Source organism: Tyto alba, unplaced genomic scaffold (genome assembly GCF_018691265.1).
Source record: "Tyto alba isolate M040663 unplaced genomic scaffold, T.alba_DEE_v4.0 Super-Scaffold_2, whole genome shotgun sequence".
Lineage (NCBI taxonomy): Eukaryota > Metazoa > Chordata > Aves > Strigiformes > Tytonidae > Tyto > Tyto alba.
This window is the reverse complement of record NW_024881282.1, coordinates 76,825,898-76,850,202: the sequence shown is the minus strand read 5'-3', so window position 1 is coordinate 76,850,202 and position 24,305 is coordinate 76,825,898. Positions and strand designations below refer to the sequence as shown.

The following is a 24,305-nucleotide window of genomic DNA, read 5'->3' as shown; positions in this document are numbered from 1 at the left end:
CAGATTGCTGTCTGCATATGTAATGATCCTTATTCTCATGACATGTATACCTCTGTGGTTTCATTTTTTGTGGCTCTAAGAAGTATTTGCACCTAGCTCCATGCTTTTATTCACCACAGAGCAAGTGGGTTACTGTGGGGCCGACATGCATCATCTGACAAGCCCAATGCTGAGTCTCAGCAGGTCTTTAAGGTGATCTGGCTGCCTTCATGGCTGTGAATGTAGCCACTTCATCAGGGAGTGCCCGCTGTGAGTCCTCAGAAATGTGGGAGGAAAATTCATCCTGCCAAGACACCACTTTCCTGTTTAGCATACGGTCAGCCTACAAAATGAGAGGGCTACTGAACTGGCAGTACTACAGAGTGCTTGGAGAGGGACAAGATGCGAGAGTGTAGGAAGGGAAGGAGGCATGGTATGGAAGAACATACTCTTACGGAGTTCACAGTGGGAATATGCCGGCTGGGGGTATTCCAGGCTGCATACATCTGCAGAAGGATTATCTAGACTGCCTGAAGAGGATGATAATAGGGTGCTCAGGCCTGAGTTTCCACCAGCAGTGTCCCAAATAGGCTGCTCTCAAGATGATTTTGGGGGTGCACCAGTACAATGATGAGCTGATCATGGGAGTGTGACAGGTCAGTTCAACCACTTATTCTACATGCTTTATAGGAGCTGTCTATAAAGCTGCGGAGTGTTGAAACTATCTCTTCCTTCTCATGCTTGAACATAACACCTTTGAAGTCTTGTGAACAATGCTGGAGGTTCATAGATGTTTATTTCCTGCTAAACAGTGAAATGCCCATTTGGAGATCCTAGGATTGGAACAACTTATTTGAATTCAGTGTCTGTCTCATTTATGAGTTCAAAGTCAGTGTAATACCTCTGACAACAATGCAGAATAAAACTAATGATGGTCATGGAAGAACTGGGGCCACTGTTTACTCATATACTTTCAGAGCACATACAGAAAGACAAAGCCACATAGAAACATAAAATCATATATAAACAGGCTTTTTCAGGAAGAATTAAACTAAGCAAGCTTGGTGTCCTGTTATTTTTTTTTTCACTGCTCTGTAGTTTCACCCTCCCAGTGCAATAATCTGAGCCCACTTCTCTCCATGCCTTCCATGACATCTGTTTGGGCAAGAGGCAGCGTGTGCTGTGGTTAGTCCAGTTAGCCGTACGTGCAGGCAGACTGGCCAGCATGGGTTCGTGCCCACTGTCAACTGGCTCATGCTAAGATAATACATGCTACCATGTTCTACCTATTTTTCCCATTCTCAGGGAACTAATTTGAGTCTCCTTCCTCTATCCAGATACTGGTGTTTAAGAAAATTACAAGAATGTAATGGGCTGTATTAGGATTACTTCAGGAGTGTACTATTATATGCTCTGAGGCCTTGGTCCTTTGAGTGGACAAAAGAGATGCCTTTAAAGCATCAGTTAGATCCCATCAAACACAATTTTTTAATGTTTACTTTCTGTGAAAACTGGGCTGCAGGGAAAAGGATGGATGCATATCCAGGTTTCTTCACAGTGTGAACTGGGATGTAGCTGAGTAGTTCACCTTTACTAAGAAACTGGGGAATGTGCTAAGATTTCCTAATCCACAGAAAGGTCTTGAAATTTTTTTCCTTCTTTCAAATATAATTGAAATTGTCTGATTAGTTTGACAGAAAGATACAGAGCATGATTTCACAAGAAGCCTAGTTAAAATCAGATAATACTGGTGGTATTGTAATGTAGAACTTCTGCATAATTTCAAGTAAGTTTTCATTTTCAAATGAAAAATACATTGTGAAATGGAAACCAAGAAAAAAAAATAATTACTTCTTAAATCATGTAAAGTTACTATAGGGAAATAGTCATTAATAAGAAAGAATGTGTAAAACAATGAGGTAAGTCAGAGCTTCCTTATGATTGCTTGTAGATATTCAGAATCACTGACCATCCTTTTCCTTGCCTGCACAAACTGTTTTTGTAGCTTTATTATACAAACATCATAGAAATACAGGGCTAGAAGGGGCTTCAAGAAATCCCATAGTCGAAACCACTATACTCAGTGAGGATCTTTCATAATTGGAGTATTATTGTAACTGTCAGCACCCCATGTAGGCATGCTATGTGCTTCTTGAAGCTCTTTCAGCTGCTAAGCTGCTGCTCTGGCATTAATGGAAACTGCTGCGTTCTCAGGCTGACCTCAGTACCCTGCTACCGCCTCCTAAAACAAGTCTGAAACGTCTTCTTCATCCACAGCTCCTGGGAGGGAGAGGGAAAGGAAATCCGCTTTGGTTTTAACAGCTGGCACTGAATAGAGGAGCAAGTTATAAAAAAATGGAAATAAAGAATGAGGGCGTATGACTAAAGCCATGAAGGTCACTTTTTGGTATGCCAACAGATGAGCAATGCTCCAAGTGGCATTTGACAAAATGTCACTCTGAATGTGTAGACATGATGATGATATCAAAAGAGGCTCATTTGAATTGAGATTCAGGAGGATCCTCTATTTAAATCATGTCTGAGCTACTGACAGGCTGCATGACCTTCTACAATATACTGAGCTCCATGGGTCAAATTGGTCCTTGCTGCAACTAAATTGACTACAATGGAATTATTCTGGGGGTGAACTTGATTTCTCAGACATCAGTCAACACAGCTGGTTCACTAAATAAATGAAAGAAAGCAAGCATAGATGTCACTGGAAAACACGCATCTGAATCGAGTCTTAGTTTTGGTAAAACTAGAGCAGAGCTGCACAACTGCTACTTAAAATACATAGATAATTGTTGATGGTGGTTTACTGACAATATAAAGTCTATGAAGATAACAAAGCTACAAAAGTACCATTGTCTTTTTCAAAGGGAATGTAATTATCATGTATATTATTTATAACTTGGGAAAGGACTGATTCTTCTTTAAGTATTCTGGTATAGATATTATTTTCTTAAAAAAAAAAAAAAAAGATAAATAACTCAAGCATACAGCACAGTGCTGCACAGTGGTAAGCTTCTTCCATAGAAAATGCTTTGGGAGTCCGATAACAAAATAGTGGTGTTAATTAATAAAATATAACTTTTATTGAGTACTTAAACAAGATAAAACTTAAAAAAGGATAAAACTATGTTTAAAATGGAAAAAAAAAAAAAAAAAAAAAAAAAGATTGCTTCTAAACTTCCTGCTTCGTGGGGTGGAGGCTTTTAGAGACCACAACTTTGATGGTTTTGTGGTAGATAAAGAACAAGTGACTTGCTTCTTTGTAGCAAATGAAGCGAGGGACTGATGTTCTCTTACTGATGTTTAGCTCCACTATTTATGTTGAATCATAGAAGTACTGGAAAATTCAAGTGGGATTTCCCCTAGTTTCACCATGACCTCTACAAAGGCAAGAAAAAGTTTCTTTAGAGTTGAAATGAAGAAGTTAGATTGGGAACATGTTTTCAAGCCTAGCTGAAAGGACACCAAATCTTGGTATCTGTGTACCTGCATCTCTAGCAGAACTTCGGGGAGTTTAGAAAATCAGTGTAAAAAGACCTAGACAAAATGGTGGTTTATAGAGCAATTGCAAGAGATGTTCTCCAGCACAAATACAGCTAAACAGAGTTTTTCTCTTATCCCTGCCATTCCTGTCGTTTAAACAAAATGAGCAGTTACAAATCAAAGGGTTCTTTTATCCCAGCTGCTCATGTAATTGAAGTTAAAAAAGTATTTACAAAACAGAAAATAGAACAACCTTAGTAAAAATAATTTTCTGGTTTCATGTATGCTGTACTGTTCTTCTACCTAATTCTAGGTAAAACAAGACTGAGATTTAACAAGTAGGAAAAAAATTCTTGGCATAATTTAAGAAAACTTGGAGAGGTGACACTGGTACATTTTTTCCTCCTTTTTCATGTAAATTTAGCAATGAAGACAATGGAGTTTCTTCTCTAGACATGATTAAAAGAGAGATCTGAAAGCTTTTCCCAGTTCATCCTCTTGCTTCAGAGCAAAATCTACTCTATCTAATCAGCTCCCGACAGATATTTGTTCAACCTGACCTCGAAAATTTGCAGTCATGCTGATTCTTCAGACCTCTCCACAGTGAGCTACTGCATAACATTCCTCACAATTCAAAAGTTTTTTGTAAAATATAACTTAAATCTTCAAGTTACAATTTAAGGCTATTGCTTCTTGCCATATCAGTAGACATGAAGAACAGTTTGTATTTCTGCAATACTTTTTATGTGTTTGAGAACTGATATCATATCTTCCCTCAATCCTTTAATTGCTAGAGTAAACGAATTCTTTCAATCTTACCTCATGGGTCACATTTTCTGTACCTCTGAAAATTACATGGTTCTACTGTGGTTTCTTTATTGGTCTTTCTTCAAGTAAGGTGCCCAAAAATGGATGTTGTACTCCAGCTGAAGTCTTATCAGTGCTGATTTGAACAGAACCTTGCTTTGTGTGTTTTTTATAGAGCTGTTTATACACTGCACTGTGAAGTCTGCTTATTTTACAACAGTATGACAGCACTGGCTTGTTCAATTTATGATGCAATACTAGCCCTAGATGCTTTTCTGACAGGTGTGCTGCTTACCAGTAACTCTCCATCATCTTCCTATGCAGCTAATTAGTCTTAAAAATAATACTTTACATCCTTCCATCTTCAATAACATCCTGTTTTTTTTTTTTCCAGGCCATTTCTCTGGTTTGTTACCATTTTTAATTCTGATATTTATCCTGTGGTGTGATGTAGATGTGCACTCATACCACTTAGTCCACTGCATTAAGACCACATGAAAGATTCACTTTCCTGTCTCCTGTGGAAAGGCCATGCACCCCTCATGAAGGAAGGTGTCATGGGGCAGAACTAGCACAATTCATGCATGCCATGAATACATCCTGCCCACTCCCATGTGGCCCTCATGAGAAGACAAAAGGGAATGGGGCATGAGATGGGAAAATTTTCAAGGAAAATTCAATCTGGTCCCAAGATAGATCCAGAGTATTGCCTTAGCTAGCCATGTGTGCTTCCTGCAAGACCATGTTAAGAGCCTTATTATAGTCAAGATATGAGGCATCTATTGCTTCTCCTTAATAAGCGAGGCCTATATCCCGGTTCTGGAATGTTGCTTTTAATAGGTAGTTTTATGGTAAAACCATAGTATCTGTTACTTATCACCATAGGTTTACAGGACACTTTAGTTTGAAAGGGACCTGAGGAGGTCTCTAGAACAAACCCCTGCTCAAAGCAGGGTCAGCTATGAGTTCAGATCAGACTTTATTCTGTTGGATTTTGAAAACCTGCAAGGGTGTAGACTTCACAAGCTCTCTGGGCAACCAGTTCCATAACTTGACTGCATCAAGGTGAAAATGTTTTCCCTTAAATCTGGTCTGAACTCTTTTATTTCAATTTATGCCCACTGCCTGTCATCCTTCCACCATACAGCACTTTGAAGAGCCTGGCTCCATCTTCTTGATAATCTCCTCTTTGCTCTTATATAGATGCTTAGGAATACTTTGTTTTTTTCTATGATTTGGCAACAGCAACCAAAAGGCAAAGATCTGCCTTTCCTGAATTCCTGAGTTTTGCTTTCTCCCTTCATTCCATTGGTATGCTTGACCATTTCCTTTCCTATTTAACTTAGCATTTGGCATGTAGAGAGGGAATGGAATTACTTCTGAGAGATCGTAGAGAATGGCTAAAGGAGTTATATCAGGCTGACACAATTTAGAACATTTGATTTATCTATGTTGTCTTTATCTGTTCTTTTCTTTTTCTGTCTAGAAGTCTTATTCCCTCTGTTTACAAATCAAAGCAAGACATCATACACAAGCATTTGCAGAAGTCAAAGAAAGGAGGTAAAAAAAGAGACATTAGGAGACATTTCTTTACCAAGTAGAGGTCAATACCAAGGGGTGGTCAAGACACTGGAACAGGCTTCCTAGAGAGGTAGTCGATGCCCCAAGCCTGTCAGTGTTTCAGAGGCATCTGAACAATGTCCTTAATAACATTCTTTAACTTTTGGTCAGGCCTGAAGTGGTCAGGCAGTTGGACTAGATGATCGTTGTAGGTCCCTTCCAACTGAAATTTTCCATTCCATGTTCTGCTTGTGAGTGCCAGCCACCATTTCACACAAGTCATCTGTTTAAAGGCAGGTACTTTGAATGAAATTGGAGCATCTCATTGACTGTGCTGAACTTTGATTCAGGCCTTCAGAGTCTTTGCCTGTAAAGATCAGATAGCAAATCTTAACTATGCATATATTTCTGGTGCTTTATTGCACCAAGGTTTTCCTTATTCAAATATACATGATTTGGGGTAGATTTTATGTAGGCAGAAAGGATCAATTCATATATTTTTGAGAAACATATGAGGACCTTACATGGCTGAAATAAAAATTGCATGTAAATGCAACATATTCTTTTATTTATCCAGGGGCTGCTGAAAACTTTGAAAAATAGTGAGAAATAATGTTTTCAAGAAGCTTTGGGGAGTTTAGAGTTTCTCAATAAATCCCTTATGATCAACTTATATGTATAATTATACTAAAAATTACTCCTAGTGCTTAACTCATAATTCAAAAAAGAAAAGATATAATGTCATGTTCAGCAATAAAAAGCTGGGAGAAGAAGGGGGTTGGGGGAACATTTGGAGTGATGGTGTTTGTCTTCGCAATTAACCATTATGCGTGATGGAGCCCAGCTTTCCTGGAGATGGCCGAGCACCTTCCTGCTGATGTGAAGGGGTGAATGAATTCCTTGTTTTGCTTTGCTTGCGTGCGTGGTTTTTGCTTTGCCTATTAATTTGTCTTTATCTCAACCCATGAGTTTTCTGGCTTTTACCGTTCTGATACTCTTCCTCATCCCACTGGGGAGGGGACTGAGCCAGTGGTTGTGTGGAGCTTAGTTGCCAGCTGGGGATAAACCACAACAGCCTCTCATATTAACCCAGTTCTTCCTTACATACCTAATCAAATGGGATTTTCAAATAAAAAAAATATATATATTGCAGAGGTATGCAGGTGGTCTCATGCCTCCCATTCAGTAACTGAAGTTCAAAAGGCAAATGTGGAAGTAAACATGTTTAAGGCATACTGGATCTTTATGGGTTTGCATCAATTTGAATGGCTTCTGGACATTTCAAACTTAGTGCTTGTTTACAGACCAAATCATTAACATGCATACACTGAAATTCTTGCATTGCAAACCTGATGATTTTCTGAGCATGCATAGCTTGAATTGTGTGGCTTTTGTGAAGACAGATCACAGTGCACATCAAATACAGAGAAAACCTGTGCATGCACAATGTCTGGGATAAGTAGATGTTTGGCAGCCTGGTTGGAGTTACTGCTCTGCACTAGTTGCCAAACATCTGGAAGTTAGTAGAAAAATGTAGAAAAGTGATAGGGAAGAAAATGACCAGCAAAAGCAGCTGTCTCCCACAAAAAAAAATTGGTAGGTCTGGCACTCTGGGCTATAATAGGATTTGAGAAAGGCATCAATCTGGGACATAAAGCACAGTGGGTTTGAGAAGCTCTAGAAAATGTTTCCTTCAGAGGACTATAAAAAAAGGCCAGTGAATCTGAAATCAGTCTGAAAAAAGATCTGTAGTGACATGCACCACTGAACTCAGTGCAATCAGATTGTTAACTTGAAATTTAAAAGTTTAAATATCAACTTTAGCAAGTTAGCTGATTATGTGAGCAGAAATATCCAACCAGTATTATCCCACATTCCCAAGCTCCTTCTGCTGGCTTCTCAGGCTATAAAATCCCCAACTTCCTCTTTGCCAGCCATCTATCAACACTCCTAGCTTTTCTCTTGAGAACTTCTACACTGTGGTTATTCACTGCACAAAAATCAGCACAAAATACAGTTGCTACAGAGTCTTGAATCCTGAATATGTGCAAGCATCAAAAAATAAACTTATTGTAATGTAGAGATAAATAACACAAGGAATGCTCAAGTGATTGCTTTATTAGTGTTTAATTAGTGACAAGAACTCAGTATTTAAATTTAACTAAAGATGCTGCAGAATTTCCAACCTGTTGCATTAAAATGCTGGAGGCCTTTACAGAATATAAGTTCAACTTGTTGTGCCCTTGAGTAAATGCATTTATAATCTGTATAATATCCTCTAATAATTTAGTAAAATATATGGATCTGATCTTTAGATAAGGGAAGCCTGGGATGAGCTACTAGCCTGAAGCTTGGGCTAAGATTTGTTTTGCCTGGAGGTAGCTGCCTAGAAGTTGGGTATCTTTAGTCTGCTGAACTAGTCATTCATTCCTCTACATTCACTGGGAGAGAGAGGTACCATGAGAAGACATTTCTTAGTAGTCATCCTAAGGGATGTGTCCCAAGTACAACGGATAACCTGACATTTTGGAGGTGCTTGTTTCCCTCCACTGACTATTGAGAAAGCGTAGAGAACTAGTTTTTTACAGCTGAAGCATGATGAGTGATACCACCTTAGTATGTGAGCACAAGGCAGGCCTACAGCTCACAGAGGTGAGCCAAGACTCAAATTTGGACAGTCTGCAATATCATCATGGACCCTGAAGAGCCCACAACTTCATGACAATCAGTCCAGGCTGTGAAAACAGCTAAGAAGCTGGACAGACCTGTAAAACCAAATGCATATATCCATTGCTTCCACAGTTAAACTGCAACAGGGAACTGTGGTAGCTAAACAAAAACTGCCTGGGATCAATGTCTATTTTGGGTAAATCTATACTCACACTGTATTAATATCTGTATAAAACTACATGGTCTGTAGTTTGTGTTTGCTAATGCTTACATAAGCACTACTGAGATTATAGAGATTAGAGTCTGAGAAAACAGGGTTTAAGAGAGAAGATAAAAGAGAAAGAAAACTCAGTTATCTGGATATTAGCATAGCATGCATGTAACTGTATATTTACTATAAGATGTGACGAGTAGCATTCACAGTATTTTTGTGTAACAGAAAATCTACTCTCCTTCCATAGATTAAGAAAAGATGCTCACAGCATTGCTGCCTGAATGATGTCTGAACAGAGGAAGAATGAATAACAGAATCAAAGAATGGTGGCTGTCTTGTCTGCCTGATCAGGTGTCCAATCCTAGTATTTTCAGTAATTGCATTAATTTAAATTTTTCACTAACTGTGTTAATTTCTATTGAATTATAGTAGAGACTTGGGTGACCTTTTAATTACTTTCTGGAGAAATTATTTTGCTAAGGTGACCTTTTCTTAAAATGAGCAAAAGGTTGAAATAAATGTTGGAGTTTTGGGAACTCATCCACCATCAAATCAGAATAATGATATAAAACAATGCATCTGTATGTGGTTATAGTCAAAGGGAGGTACAGAAATGACATTTGTATAGAATGCCAACAAAAGCGATTAAAAAGGACTAATTTCTAAGATGCTTGTTCTGTAGTGAGCCTGCTAAAAGGCAAAGAGAAACCTATCTGTGTTGCTAAATAAGATTAATTTACCCACAGGATTTTCCTTTTGAGTTACTGCATCAGGCTGAATCTTTCAGTTGGCATGTTCTTGAAAAGGTGTTGTTATGAACTATCCAAACTCCTTCCATTTATCTTTCTGATAAAAGCCTTTAGAAGTCAGGTAGTAAGGTGTTTGTCCCTCTTTCTTATTTCAGTGCATAAATACCTATGAGAAAAAGAACTGCATGCAGACAGAATACTGTAATATTCCCTGATGAAAGTTTTTAATCAGCAGCTTCAAAAGAGTGCTCTGTTAATGAGCAACTGAAATGTTATAAATTCAGCCAACAGCCTTTATGTTTAATTTAGACAGTCGTCTTTGCAGCTCTAGAGTACAAAAGACCAGTGTCAAGTGACCTGTAGGCCTTTGCAGTTGCTGCCCAGTGATTAACAGTGGGAAAGAAAAGCTATTTGCAATTTAATTAACCAGAGGATAACTTATAGGTGATACTGGTAAAAATAATCAGCTAGATGCCAGTGAGCAGCTGGCATGAAAATCAGACAACATAGTGCTCATAAAGTTTGATTTGTATTCTCAGAACAGCTTTATTCACAAAAAAAACCCCACTCCTCTGCAAAAAAAGTATTGTTTCTTGAGCCCATGTTTTTAGGCTCGTTTGAATTCTGCTTGCTTGGCTAAGCTAAAGCCAATTCCTGGCAGCAGGATTTCGCCATATTCATTAAGTGCAATACTGTATCATTGCTTTAAAAACATAGTGGATTGTAAATAAACAGTGAACATGATGACTCTACAAAAAGCCAACACAGCACTAAACAGCAGTTTAGCTGAAGGCAATTTCAATTGTTAATGCTTTTACTGTGTGCTGGTTTCAGCAGTTTTGAAGGTCTTTTTCCTGAGTAGTGCTGTTCTGATGCTCAGTCGATGTGGCCTCTTGTCTGGGGTTGAATCAACCCATAATTCAGGGTAGCTCTTCCCAACTACTTCTACAGTAACCTGATCATGATAGTGTGTCTTGCTGATATGAACTTTTTCTTTATTTCAGAAGAAATATTTTATCTACACAATTGAAAGAAAAACCTTTCAGTGCTTTTTTTGCTCATATCAAGAGTGTGATCCTAGTTCAGAGTTACAGCAGTGCTGATTTCAAAGTGTTGTGTTCAGCCCCTGTGCTGACACATGATTATATATGCATCAGGTATGTATATGCATATTTCTGATTTATATCACTTTCACTGCTACTACATGGAGTTGTTTTATAAAGTAGAAGTATTATTCTAGAAGCAATCAGCTAGTTCTATGAGTGCTGGAGCCAGCCAAATCTTTTTTCATATTGGGTATTGTAGAGTCTCTCCCTGTGTGTGTGAGTGGATACCACAGCCTTCTCCTCAGCGGGCGGCTCCTGGCTGCTCATTTTCATGAGATGTAGGGTTGGCCTTATCTTTAAGATCTCTGTGTTGTTCAGTTGATATTGTACCATAATAAGCACAGAAACCTCACTTCCTCAGAAAACCAGTTGGAATTGTATAATACAACCTGTGTATTATTACTGGTTTTGGTGGAGTTCCTGACAAGTTTGAAGGGTAAAGCCTGCTTAAAAACTAAGTGTCATTTGGTCCTTTTCCAGAAACCTGTTTATGAGGGATGCTAATCTAAAATAGTTAATTAGTGTAAAACACAAAGCTCTTCATACTTGGGGTGAAACCTGGAGTCTGGATTTAAAGGAACCAGATTGTTATCCTGGGAATCTCACCTATATCATCTACACATTTCATCAGGCTCCATGGCATCCTGAACTTGGCAGACAACTATTTATGTATCATGCTGATGACTGCAGGATAAATGACAAGGACATCATTTATATACAACTCCTCTCTGCTAATCCTGGCCCTTCTACTTCTTTGTTGCTCGAGCCTGGACACGTAAGAATTATGAAAAAAGGTCTAATTTTCTCCATCTGGAAGCTGCAGATAATACTGTTTACCTAAACCAGAGGGATATTGTGAGCATTCATTGTTGTAATAGTCCATTTCTAAATAATTTCATTGTAAAAAGAGATTGTTAAAACTGTTTAAAAACTAGTGTTTTGTAAGAGTCTAGTGGTGAATGTTTATATATTCAGTTCCTACTGTTAGAACACTAGTGTTTGTTTTACTTTATTGCATTTTTAGCTGAATAATAACATTTATTGATTTAAAGTCACATCTCTCTAATGACCTTTGCTGGATGCTAAGTTTTAGATTACATTTGCATATGAGACACTGCTATTTTGTTAAGTAGGAGACATATTATGAGAATAATCTGTTTATCTTAAGCTGTAATTCTATGTCTAGCGAGGATTCAAATTTCTAGGATGGAGGATGGCTAATGGCTTAGTGAAGTCTGGTAAAACATCTTTGAGATAAATCCCAGCATAATGAGATCAGTTAGATCTAACTGTAAAATGCAAGAGAAGCTTAATTTTAAATTTCAAATGCACAGTTTGGTGCTTTGCTCTTTTATTTTACAACTTGAGAGAGATATATCTGAAATTTAAAAAATGCTGGAACTGGATAGGTCTTTTGAATATGCATAAACTAAAAGGGATAAAGCAAACTTAAAAAAAAAAAAAAAAGAAGTAGCTAGCTTCGTGTAAGGTTAGATTTTCTATTCAGTGGAAATTAATTTGCCTCCTATGTAAATGCTCTGGTGAAAGGGTGTGCCTGTTTTGCAGCTACAAGATCCGTCTTACATAGGTTATGTGGGTACTAAAATAGTATAGTCAGCAAAATAACAGTAACAATAATAATTTCAATCACAGAGATCTACAGTTACATACGCAGTTAATGGGTGATTGTCAAATTAGGTAACATCTGGTTTCTTGGCATTTAGATTTGTATTTTAACTAATGTGTTAACAACAGTTTCCACTTTTGTTTTTATATGTATGCAGTGTATCATGCTTTTGTGTATTACCATTTTCATGCAATTACAGTCCTTGTGACAGGAACTGGACAGACCCTGCTGCAGGATTAAAGCTGCTGTTTAAGCATACAGCATATGAAGTGGCAGTGCAAACTTTTTAGGCCATTCAGTACAATTTAATTCTGAACTGCCAAGGGCATAAGAAATTGCCTATATGCACAAAATATTCCAGAAAAGCAATATATTTATAATGCGATGGGTTTTTCTGAAATTGCTGTATGTTTTGGAGTCTGAGAAGGTAAATCATGGTGAATAGCCTTCTCGAGCTTTAGCATCTGAGACAGCTCAGGAGCTACTAACAACTGTCACTGCCATTTGTGAGTCACAGTAGTTTTGTCACCTAAAATATGCATGTGACTGATATTTCAGGGGAAAGAGAGCACCACTTCTGACAGCTCTAGTGAATCAACTCTGAGTAAGAGGACCTTGGCAGTTGTAGGAGACAGCTCACACTGAGCAAAAGGATACTCAGTTCCCACCATTTTTGAGACCCAGCTTGGAAATAGAGCCCTGGGCAAGGGACGGAGTGACTGAGGGTACTCATCAACTCAGCACTCAGCTCCTTCAGAAACTGGCTGCATCTAATAAAAGGGAAAGCACAGGGGCCACAGAAGGCAGGTGCTGAAGGACCTTCGGAAAAGCCAATACTATATATGTGGCCCAAGATCCTCTTCCTTCTGGTTATTTACTCAGAGCCCAGCTTTCTCTCTCTTTTGGGAGCAGAGCAAGACAGCTGTAGGGAAGGTTTGTAGTATCTACTGAGGCAGCAGATGTCAGAAGTACTGTGCTACAGAGGCAGAAAGGAGTTTGTGGGTTAGGAAAACAGTACCAAAAAACAGTGTCTTCCCCCCAGCATATGTAGTACAGATTTTTTTTTTAAAGCAGTATTTTGTTTCTTTGTATTCTGTCACACTTAACACATTGTGGGACTTGGACAAATGATAGAATGTCACCTCTGGTTTTGCTTTATTTTTGAGATAATAATTGATTAGCCAAATGAAAAGCTCCTCACTCCAGGAAAAAAAAAAAAAAAAAAGTAAAAATTTTAAATGGGAAGTAAAAGCTGAGAGCGCTGCTTTCTGCATGTCTGTACCTACTTATCTACAGCCATACACTCCAAACATGCTCAGGAATGATCTTTGGCACTGAAATTAAGTTGCCTTTTCTAGTACATTGCCAGAACTTTTCCCAACCCAAATCTGGCTCTTGTCAAGTACCATTCTGACAAGGTCTTCCCAGCCCCTGGCAGCTGGGAGGGACTGTTCCCAGTAGATAGTTTGCACCAGGCTGTCCTGTGCTGGGAGCTAAGGGGGGTTCCTGCCAGCTGGCCGCAGTGGAGCAATGGGTTTACTGGTATTGATGAAGCTTTCCTGACTGTAACACTCCAGTCTCTGTGGTACGCTGCATACATTCAGAATACTTTTAAAAACAAAACTTTAGATAATTACCTTGTTTCAGCCTCGGGATTTCCCCATCTAGGGTGGATTTGTGTTGCAGAAGTGTAGCGCCCTCGACGACTAGCTGTGCCTACACCGCCCAGTTCAGCATTGCGTGGAGACATCCAGCCGAAGGAACCCACCCACAGCAGTTCACAAACTAGCTAAAGAAACTCAGGACTTTGGTGACTGAAACTGGCAATAGCGGTTTATGGAGACAAAAGCTGGCTTTCATGAGCTGCATGGTTCTGTGGAACAGAGTTGGGAAAGCAGGGAGAATAAAACCGTGTGGAGCTTGTAATTAGCCAGCTCTGGAATAGTTGGGGAGCACCACACTGAAGATCTGAATTGCCGGGGAAGCAGTGCTTTTGTGAAGAACACAAACTTTCTGTAGCTCGGATCAGATACTGAGCCTCACTCCCATTGCTGGGCGCATAGCACTGAGGCTTGGTCGAGCCCCCGGTGTTGATCCTTCCTCACAAAGGGGCCAACACCCTCCTGGAGCCATGGGCGGCAGCAGCGCCGTAAGGGGCTCTGAGGAGAGGGGAGATTACCCCGCTGCCATGGCGGCTGCTTACGGAAAGGGGAAGAACCCCCAAGGAGCCCGTTTTACCAGGGTGCTGGAGGTGCCGCCCGCCCACGACGAAGGCGCTGCCGGAGGGGCGCGCCCCGCGGCGGGGGAGGGGCTCCGCCACAGCCTCTGCGCCTGCGCACCACCCGCCGCCACCCCGCCCTCCCGACCGCCAAGATGGCTGCGTCTACGGCTCGCTTAGCGGCTCGGCGGCTTCTCCTGCCTTGGTCTGCTCGCCCTGTGCGAGTGTCCGGCTCTGGGGACCGGGTGAGCGGTGGGAGCGGGGAACGGGAGGGAGATGCAGGGGGCCGAAGCGCCCCGGGGGCTGCCCACGCTGGGGCTCAGGCTGCCGCAATGGGGGTGGGGAGGGGTGGAGGCCGGGAGGCGCGCTGCGCGCTGGGATTTGTAGTCGCGGCGGCCGGAGGAGACGTGGGTGGGCGCGCTGCCGCGGTGCATGGCGGGAGTTGTAGTCTCTGCTCCTCTGAGGTGAAGGCGGTGGCTGCCCCTCGACGGGACGCAGTCCTTCGGGGGATGAGCCCGGGTGCCGCAGGCCCCAGGGTTTGCTGCCTGCTCCTTGGGGTCGCTGTTACCCCTTATGGTTTCCCCCACCCCGCGGGGCCGAGGCGCCTAGGCCTGCTCGGCGTCTGGGAGCCAGAGCGGTGCAGTGCTGGGGCACGATGCCTTAGAGAGGCGCGGCAGCAGCCTCCACCCCGCAACGGGGCCTGCCGTGCTTGCCCCAGGGATGCTCAGAGAAAGTTTAAACCCCCCTTCTCTCCCGTGTTTAGATGGAGGCTACAAAGAGGCCCTGATCCCAGAGGCTCTCCCCTTCTGTCATTTTCCCCATCCTCCCAGTTTGAAACCTAAGATATTCCTTCAAAAAACAGGAGAGGGAGATTTTGCTTTCAAACAGTGGTTTTTCCATCCCTGTAATGCACACTAGCAGTGAAAATGATCCTTTGCAGCAGCCCAGGCTGGGAACTGACTGGCAGGGGAACAGCCCTGCGGGTACCGGAGGACGGCAAGCTGTGTGCGGGCAAGTGGTGTCTGACAGCAGAGCAGGCTGGCAGCAGCCTGGGCTCAATGGACACGAACACAGCCAGTAGATCAAAGGAAGTGATTAGTTTGCACTTGTCAGGCAGTTGGAATAGAGCACCTGGTTTGGGGCTCCTAAGTGTAAGGAGGCCATTAGTGAACTGGAGCGTGTTCAGCTGAGATAGCTGCGGGCTGGAGCACGTGCCCTGTGAGGAGAAGCTGAGGGTCTGGGGCTTGTTCAGCCTAGAGCAGACACAGCTTCAGTTGGATCTAACAGCAGCTGTCCAGTACCTATGAGAAGGTCGTCAGGAACACAGAGCCAGGCTTTTCACAATGGGGCATGGTGGCAGAATGAGAGGCAGTGGGCATAAGTTGAAACAAGAGAGGAGAAACTGGGTATATGAAAAACTTTTTTTTTCCCATGAGGCACTTAAGCTGTGGGAGCAGGCTGCCCAGGGGGGCTGTGCAGTGTTTCACCATCCTGGGAGATTTTCAATACCCAGCTGCAGAAAGCCCAAAGCAAACTGGCCTGACCCCATAGCTGATCCTATTTGGAGCAGAAGGTTGGACTAGAGACCTCCTGAGGTCCTTTTCAAACTTGAGTTGTCCTATAATCCTAAAATATGCACATTTTTAGAAATCTAGCCTATTGGCATTTCAGCAGGAGGGTGGGTGAGAGCTGGATTTTGTACTTGCATGTTCAGGGCAGTCACGTGGTGAGTGAAACCTTTGTTTATTTGATACATTTAAACTTTTTTTGAATAGCTTATTCCTTGAAGTATGCATTTGAGATACATATTTAAATTTCTTGTTATTAAAAAAGCACAATAAGCTTTTTCTTTTTTAACCTACATCTTCCCTTCTTTTCTACCCCATTCTGATTTAATGTGTTTTAACTGCCAGATGAGTGTATAAAAGGTGGCAGTTTCAGTATCTGTCCCTGGTCTAAATGAGTGACCGTGATTTGCAGTCCTGGACACAGGCCCTTGGACTACATTGCTTTAGAAAGCAGGTACCCAAAGGAATTCCAGATGTTAAAGCATATATTCAAGGTCCTGCAGGCTCTTGGTGGCAGAACTGGGAAACAAGTGTGGCTCTCGGGGTGGTTGGCTGATGACAGTAACATGCTTCTCTGTCAGATCATTTGATTGGAGGGAAGCAGATGCAGTCCACTTAATTTTGGTTATTTTCATGTTTTTCTTCTGAGTCAGGTTAGTGCATCCCTGACGTGAAGTAGCGTTGAGTAAACCAGTGCTGATTTTTTCCTTTTTAAATGCATACTTTAAGAAAGATCCACAAACTTAATGTTTAAGTTCAGGAATACATTTTTCAGAAGAGCATCCTAGGAGATAACAATCTGAGCATGACTAATGCTTTTTCTTTACAGTGTGTGCATGTTGGAACAGGCAGGCTCAGAGCTTCCAAAGCAGCAACAGAAGTGATCTTAAATGTTCCTGAAACTAGAGTGAGTCCTCTGGAAAATGGCTTGCAAGTAGCTTCTGAAGACTCTGGACTTTCAACATGCACAGTAGGTAACTTGTAAAGGCAAGGTTTTTTCATAACTATTAATGTGTGTTCATTTCCTTGTGGAATTAAATTGCATTCTTTCAGTGTTTATTAACAATTGTTCGTAAAACTTAAGCTAGGAAACAGAAGTCTTAAGGCTTTTGTAAATGATTTGTGATTAGATTTTTTGTGAAGATAAAAGTATTCTTTTTCTCTGTTTAAGGAAAAAGCCATTTAAAAATAGGTCTTGAAAATGTAAGTGTAGTTCATACACAAAACCAGCAAAGCTGCATTGTTAGCTGGTAAAATGATGACTTTTTTTTTTTCCCCAATGAGGTTGGACTTTGGATTGATGCTGGAAGCAGGTATGAAAATGAGAAGAACAATGGAACTGCTCACTTCCTTGAGCATATGGCTTTCAAGGTGAGTATGGGTATTGATGTGGAAGCTTACAATGGATTTCTAAGTTATTTATCTTTAAAGATCAGTGGCAAGAACTTTGTCAGAATTGTATAAATACATTTTCCAAATTGAGAATAAAAAAAGTGGACAATTTAGACCTCGGTTTCTATCAGGAAATGAAGCTAAAGATGTAGTTCTGTGTAGCTGATGCACAACTATAGATTAATAGTACAAGTCTAATTTTAACTCACTTTTAATTTCTTGTAACAGTATTAGAAGACACACGATCCCCCTTCTGCCAGCTTCTTATTTTCATTTGGGAGCATAGTAGGATTTATATCTAACTTTCAAGCTTGGAGAGATTAGTATGAGTTTTCTTTCCAGAAGACTTTTTCTTTCTTTGATCTTGACGTATCCAGACAAGAAGTAGTAATGATGAGTAAGCGAATGAAAGGGTCTAATTTGATGTGTCTTCTTGTTTTGTTTCAGGGAACAAAAAAGAGATCTCAGTTAGACCTTGAACTAGAGATTGAGAACATGGGAGCTCATCTGAATGCATATACATCCAGGGAACAAACTGTGTATTATGCAAAGGCTTTTTCGAAAGATTTACCAAGAGGTAACTGCTTTCAATCATCAGAAGAGCAGCAAAGGACAAAATGCTTATCAGGCTCCCAGTGAGATACCGCAGAATGTCGCTTTTGCAGCGTAACAGTCCCTTCCTTCCTGGGTGAAAAGTCCTTTCGTAAACTTCACAGGAATGTGAGAATGCAGGTTTGGAAAAGAGAATGCCAGCAGCAGGGAAGTTGATATTTGAAACATTTTTGTCTTTAGATTCCTAGAAGAAAATACCTTTTGGACTTTTCCCTTCCCACAGAACAAGTCTTTTGTCCCCTTGCAAATTTTACTAGCAAATCTTGGGCCACTTGGTCTTTGGGATGGGTTTTACTTTTGGAACCAGATTTTTCTAGTAGTCTGAAAATATGCTTTCCATTCCCATCTCTATTTTCAATTAGCTGTGGAAATTCTTGCTGACATAATTCAGAACAGTACCCTGGGAGAAGCAGAGATTGAGCGTGAGCGAGGAGTTATACTTCGAGAGATGCAAGAGGTTGAAACCAATTTACAAGAAGTTGTCTTTGACTACCTTCATGCTACAGCCTATCAGAAGACAGCCCTAGGACGGACTATTTTAGGACCCACTGAAAACATCAAGTATGTCCAAATTTGTGGCTGTCTTAACTGTGTGGTAACTCTTATATATCGAAAAGACTTATCTGAAAACGTAGGGAACAGTGTCAGTTTTCATTTTTATCCTGGAAGGTAGCTAAAATTGCACTGGATATATTCCCCTATTGCCTTAATTCCCCTGTGTGCAGGCATCAAAGGGTATGTGAACTTCAGATGTCTACTGCATGTCTTCTTTATTTGCCATGTTTTTCTCCCATTTGTTAAAAATGCATCTGATGCAAAATTGAAAATGCTCCTTTTTCCCATGAGTCAGGTGTTAGGCATTATCATAAATACAACTGTGTTTGCACTGCTGTTGTGGTTTAAACCAGCCTGGCAGCCAAACACCAAGCAGCTGCTTGATCACCCTCTGCCCCAGGGGATGGGGAAGAGAGTTGGAGGGGTAAAGGCAAGGAGACTTACAAGTTGAGATAAAACCATATAATGATTGAAATAAAGTAAAATTATAATGATAAAAATAATAATAGTAATAATAGAATGTACAGGTGAGTAGTGCCCAATGCTGTTGCTTGCCACCTGCCAACTGATGCCCAGCCCGTTCCCAGATAGTGATCCCAGAGAAAAGAAAACGCCTAAACTGCAATCTGGAAGAGAGAGCAAGCTTCCTGGACCACCCTCATCTGTATACTGAGCATGACGTTATATGATATGGAATATCCCATTGGCCAGTTTGGGTCCATTGCTCTGGCTCTGCTCCCTCCCAGCTTCTTGTGCACCTGCACGCTGGCAGGACATGGGAAGCTGAAAAGTCCTTGATTTCTTAGCAATAACCAAAAACATTGGTGTATTATAGACATTCTTCTCATACCAAATCCCATACTGAATCTAAAACCCAGCACTATTCTAACTACTAAGAAGAAAAATTAGCTTTATCCCAGCCAAAACCAGGACAAACAACTGCTTCTTCACCATTTGTTTATACCAGTGCAGACCAGGAGACTGCTAAATGTGCCGTCTTCAAATTGGCTTGAGATAATCAATGGATCCTGTCTCTACCTGACTGAGTTGTAATTCTCACTCCTTCTCAGGAAGCTAGAATAGCTTTGAAAGGCAAAATGTATCAAGTCCCTATTTCCTTTTCAGGAAGTCACCCTTATTTTAGCTTTCTACCTCTATGCACTGTTTTATGCATTTATTTTTTTTAATAAATTTTACTGTTACGGTAGTGATGTTTCCTTGGCTGTTTCTAGATCCATAAACCGTAATGACTTGGTGGAGTACATAACAACGCATTACAAAGGACCCAGAATGGTCCTGGCTGCTGCTGGAGGTTGGTATGAGTTATTCACCCTGGGTCATGTGAAACTGTGCTTAAAAACATGGTCTTTAAGTTTCTGGGAACAACGTGATGAATTACCCATTGTTCAGTAGGTCCTGGAAGCTCATTGTTAGCCCTGCATGTTTTGTGCCTTCATACCCTTTGAACTTTTGTTCTCTTTTCCCCTCAGTAGTATTCCAGAAACATTCTTAAACCAGTAACTAGAAGTGAATTGGAGGTCAAGTTCATTTTTCCATGTGGCCAGGAAAAGGGGCCTAGAAGGGGTTTGGTGTGAAAACAGGAGTAGCAAGGAAAGCACAGAAAGAGAAACAAAATTGAGGCTTGAAATTGATAGCAAACAGCTTGATTTGATGTTACAGTAACAGAAAGCTATTGAAGAGAATTAAGGAGGGCAATAAGGATAATCTTACTGTGTATAATGGGGAGGTCTGAGGAATCTGAAAGTGTAGCATTAAAGGCGGGGGGAGCAATAAATTACTGCTTGGTTTAGTCTTTAAACTGCACAGCAGTTTAGATTACCTGTTTACAGAGGAACATTACAAAGTATGTGGAACGTCTTTGTTCAGGTGTCTCGCATGATGAGCTACTTGACCTAGCAAAGTGCCACTTTGGTAATTTGCCATCTGCTCCAGAAGGAGGACTGCCACCCCTGCCACCTTGTAGCTTCACAGGTAGTGAGGTAAGCTGTTAGACGGCTTTCTGAGCTGGCCCTTGTATCCCCTGTGAGCAAAACTGGCACGTGCTGTCTGCTGAGGAGAGAGTGCTTCTCAGCCACGGACTCAGCAGGTTAAAAGGTTTCTTGCCCCTGGTGAGGGCAGTGGAGTAGCTGCTTTCCAAAGCAGTACTTTCCAACCTTTCTTGGACAAGTGTCACTGCTGCCACTTTTTCCGCTTCATCAGTTTCTGGAGGAATACCCCCTTATTCCTGCTGCTACTTTGCTTTTATCCCCTTGCCTACATTTCCACTTGTTGGGAGTCACTAATTCAAAGAGTATGGTAGAGAACGGAGGCATCTGTGTTCTTTTCCCAGCTCTATTCAGATTTTGAAAAGTCTTCGGCTTTCCTCGCAGCTGTTTGTAATGAAATGACTCATAATGCCCTCTCTATGTACATGGCATTAGGCTTGCTGTTGGTGAAGTGCTCTGAAATTGCCACAGGAAAAACTGGTTAAGGCTGATATTAAATAAAGCTTCATATCCTTTAATTTTTGGTTCTTTATGTGCATGCTTTATAATCCAGATGTGATGGAAATGTCTCTCTCCCGATATGTAACTTCTGATATGTAACTTCTTGTGTACATTGCCATGTACAGGTTTTACTACAGCTACTTTCATGTGTTCCCGCAGATTCGTATAAGGGATGACAAGATGCCCTTGGCACACATTGCCATAGCTGTTGAAGCAGCTGGCTGGTCACACCCAGATACAATCCCACTTATGGTGGCAAACACCCTGATAGGTAACTGGGATCGTTCCTTTGGAGGAGGCGTGGTGAGTGAACCTGGAAGCACCTTCCTGCTTTTAGTGGGGTTGGTGGGCTGGTGAGATCTCTCTGACTTAGGTACCAGCAATACAGACCCATTCTAACCTGCCTGATGGGGTTACTGGTACTTTATGGCTATTTCTGAAGGTCCTATTTTGGAGCAGGAGAAGGGGATTCAGTCATGAGTCTGAGATAATTTATTGCTCAAGAGATAGCAAAATTTTAGGAAGTAGTTCTAAACCACCAAAACAGAGGTGACTTGAGGTCTGCCAGCCCTCCGGGAAAGTAGGATGTTTCATACCTGTATGTCATCAGAACCTGTGGATATCAGTAACTGTCCCTTTCTTGAACCTAAGTAGCTTTACGGTTTTGGCTTAAATCTGGGCTGTTACTTGGAAACGTGAGATTACGTGCAAGGAAAGAAACTGTTGAGATGAAGAGCTGATAATTAATCTCCTAGCTTCTGCTGGAGCCTGTGATACTACGGCATGTTCTGTCATAACTGAAATGAAAACAGGAGACCATGGAGGTGACTAGTAGGCTTTCAAAAAACTTCATAAAATAATACATTTTTCTTTTGTCTCAGCAGAATTTATCCAGTAAACTTGCTCAGATTGCCTGCCATGGTAACCTGTGTCACAGTTTCCAGTCCTTCAACACCTGCTACACTGATACAGGGCTGTGGGGACTCTATATGGTCTGTGAGCCATCTACTATACAGGACATGGTGCACTTCGTTCAGAGAGAATGGTAAGCTAACAACTCTTTCTCTAAAAAGATTGTTTTCAGTGGAGAAATACAGTTAAAAAAATTAGCAATAATTTACTGAGAATATTTCTGTTTCTCTGTTCAGGCTTGCCTGGAAATGCATCAAGTTCTAAACTTTGATGCTCAGTGCAGAGTCCCAACAGCCAGTTTCTGGCACCCTTGCTTGGAGTGAATAGCTTAAGGTTTAGGTTTGGTTTTCTGTTTCTGCCCTGGAAGAATAAATAGTAACTGTAGTTAATATAATAGCATTCCATGTACAAGAAAATATAGCATAAAATATGGAAAATATTTTTTTGACTTGCAAGTGACAGGAGTTATGAAAATGTGTCAAGCCTTTTAGAATCCTAAGTCAGCATACAGTGCCTGTGAACTGCATGTTTGACAACTGGAAGAGTAAATATTCATGAATGAGAATACTGAATGTGCAATTACCTACAAACACCATCAGTAGTTACCCATTCTGTGGTTGCTGTCCCACGTGACGTACCGGTTGGTGGCATTACATAGAGCTCTAGTGAGTACACAGGCAAATAAAATGATGTAAGGTAGGTGAGCTGTTACATATGGAATTTTGAAACCTGGGATTCTAGAGAATATTAATTTGTCCAAAGCTCAAATCTAAATTGATGTCCATAGGTGTAAATGTAATGCTTGAACTGCAGCTGTGATTAGAAACAGACATGCTATTTAAGAGCACTGATTTAAAGTGAGTGAAATTGAAACAAAAATTGAAAGAAAACTTGAGAATTATGAGTTTCTTTAATTGTGTAGATCACTTCTCATTCTATGAGATCTTTGTAAACAAATTGTGGAGAAAAATAGCATAATTTTAGCTGCCTGTTTGCTGCAGTTTAGCACCAGGGAAGATAGGAACCATTCTTGTGACAGGAATGTTTTAAGATATATGATGCATTCCCCTGTCCTAGTGAAATGTTTTTTATGCAGTGTGGCGAATCATTATCTGTCTCACCCAGAGCCAGGAAGTAATGGATCCCTGGGCTAATTACCTCTAATTGTTTTGCTCCTACTATCTTAGCAACAGCTATTCTCAAGATGGCAAGTATGGTCTACACTTGGCTCAAAATATTAGTTTAATAAAATGAAATACAGCTCTTCTGAGGGGAAAAACTTGCTCTTGGGTATACTGGTATGCTTCCAAAAAACCCTGCTCTCATGCTGCTGCTTTGCATGCTATAGCTTGTTTCCATACCAAATTCTCTTACCAGCTCTGTCTATAGAAAAGATGTGCCTGGTAGGTGTACTAATGTATATGCACCTCTTTATCACAATCTATCTCATGTGCTGCAGGTTACCATTATTTAATGCCTTTGGATTTAAATTATTTTTTAGGATAAGACTTTGCACAAGCGTAACAGAAAATGAAGTAGCGCGAGCGAAAAATCTTCTAAAGACTAATATGCTGCTACAACTTGATGGTGAGACTTATGAGAGCTTTTTATTCCCAGTGGAGGTGTATGCTGATAACTGAAGCCTCTTTTCCCCTATTTTAGGGTCCACACCAATCTGTGAAGACATTGGAAGACAAATGCTGTGTTATAAGCGCCGAATCCCAATTCCAGAACTTGAGGCAAGAATTGAAGTAAGTGGCAGCCATGTTGCAACTTTTAAATTAGGCCCTTGAGAAATTTAATTGCTAGAAGTAGTAACAAAACAGAAGTTAGACCAAGAAAACTTTCAACTGTTTTGCTGCCTCTTCCAGGATTAAGAACACTGGCTCTTAATTATTTTTTAGATGGAATTGGTAACAAGGATGTCTCTTTACCCCTTTTAGGCTATTGATGCCCAGACTATTAGAGAAGTTTGCACAAAGTACATCTATGATAAGCATCCTGCAGTTGCTGCTGTGGGTAGGTTGTATAAGTTTTTCTACCCTCCCATAACCCCTCCACACCAATCGCTATCAGTTTAGCGTGTGTCATGGCCAACTTTCTTTAACTTCCAGGTCCCATTGAACAACTTCCAGAGTATAACAAAATCTGCAGTGGCATGTATTGGCTTCGTGAGTAGTGAATAACAAGAACTTTTTGTAAAAAAAAAAAAAAAAAAAAAAAAAACCAACAAAACCAAAACCGCCCCCAACAAACAACTACACCCCTGTTTAAAGCTTCTGAGTTGGAGAAATGTATTTGAGAAGATTAAAACTCAAGAACCAGCCAGTC

General features: G+C 40.8%; 1 protein-coding gene across 2 annotated transcripts; it reads left to right on the top strand.

The window, feature by feature from the left end:
- The first annotated feature begins 14,566 nt into the window (after positions 1–14,566).
- Positions 14,567–24,302, top strand: PMPCB (peptidase, mitochondrial processing subunit beta). Of its 2 annotated transcripts, none has more exons than XM_032996281.2 (13): positions 14,567–14,673; positions 16,826–16,966; positions 17,281–17,367; positions 17,836–17,965; positions 18,363–18,561; positions 19,788–19,867; positions 20,443–20,555; positions 21,222–21,365; positions 21,947–22,107; positions 23,476–23,561; positions 23,637–23,725; positions 23,918–23,993; positions 24,089–24,302. In XM_032996281.2, exons 1-13 carry the CDS (start codon positions 14,584–14,586, stop codon positions 24,151–24,153), a joined length of 1,461 nt encoding a protein of 486 aa, XP_032852172.2. In that variant the 5' UTR covers positions 14,567–14,583; the 3' UTR covers positions 24,154–24,302. The 2 variants fall into 2 exon arrangements, with proteins under 2 accessions (XP_032852172.2, XP_032852171.2); XM_032996280.2 differs by having other exon boundaries at positions 21,944–22,107.
- The last annotated feature ends 3 nt before the right edge of the window (positions 24,303–24,305 follow it).

What these genes read in the sequence shown, in the direction of transcription:
- PMPCB (XM_032996280.2), top strand. Translation starts at nt 14,584, where the DNA reads ATGGCTGCGTCTACGGCTCGCTTAGCGGCTCGGCGGCTTCTCCTGCCT. An exon ending in CTGGACTTTCAACATGCACA is followed by an intron (nt 16,967 to 17,280) that starts GTAGGTAACTTG and finishes TTCCCCAATGAG; the next exon opens with GTTGGACTTTGGATTGATGC. An exon ending in GTAGCTTCACAGGTAGTGAG is followed by an intron (nt 20,556 to 21,221) that starts GTAAGCTGTTAG and finishes GTGTTCCCGCAG; the next exon opens with ATTCGTATAAGGGATGACAA.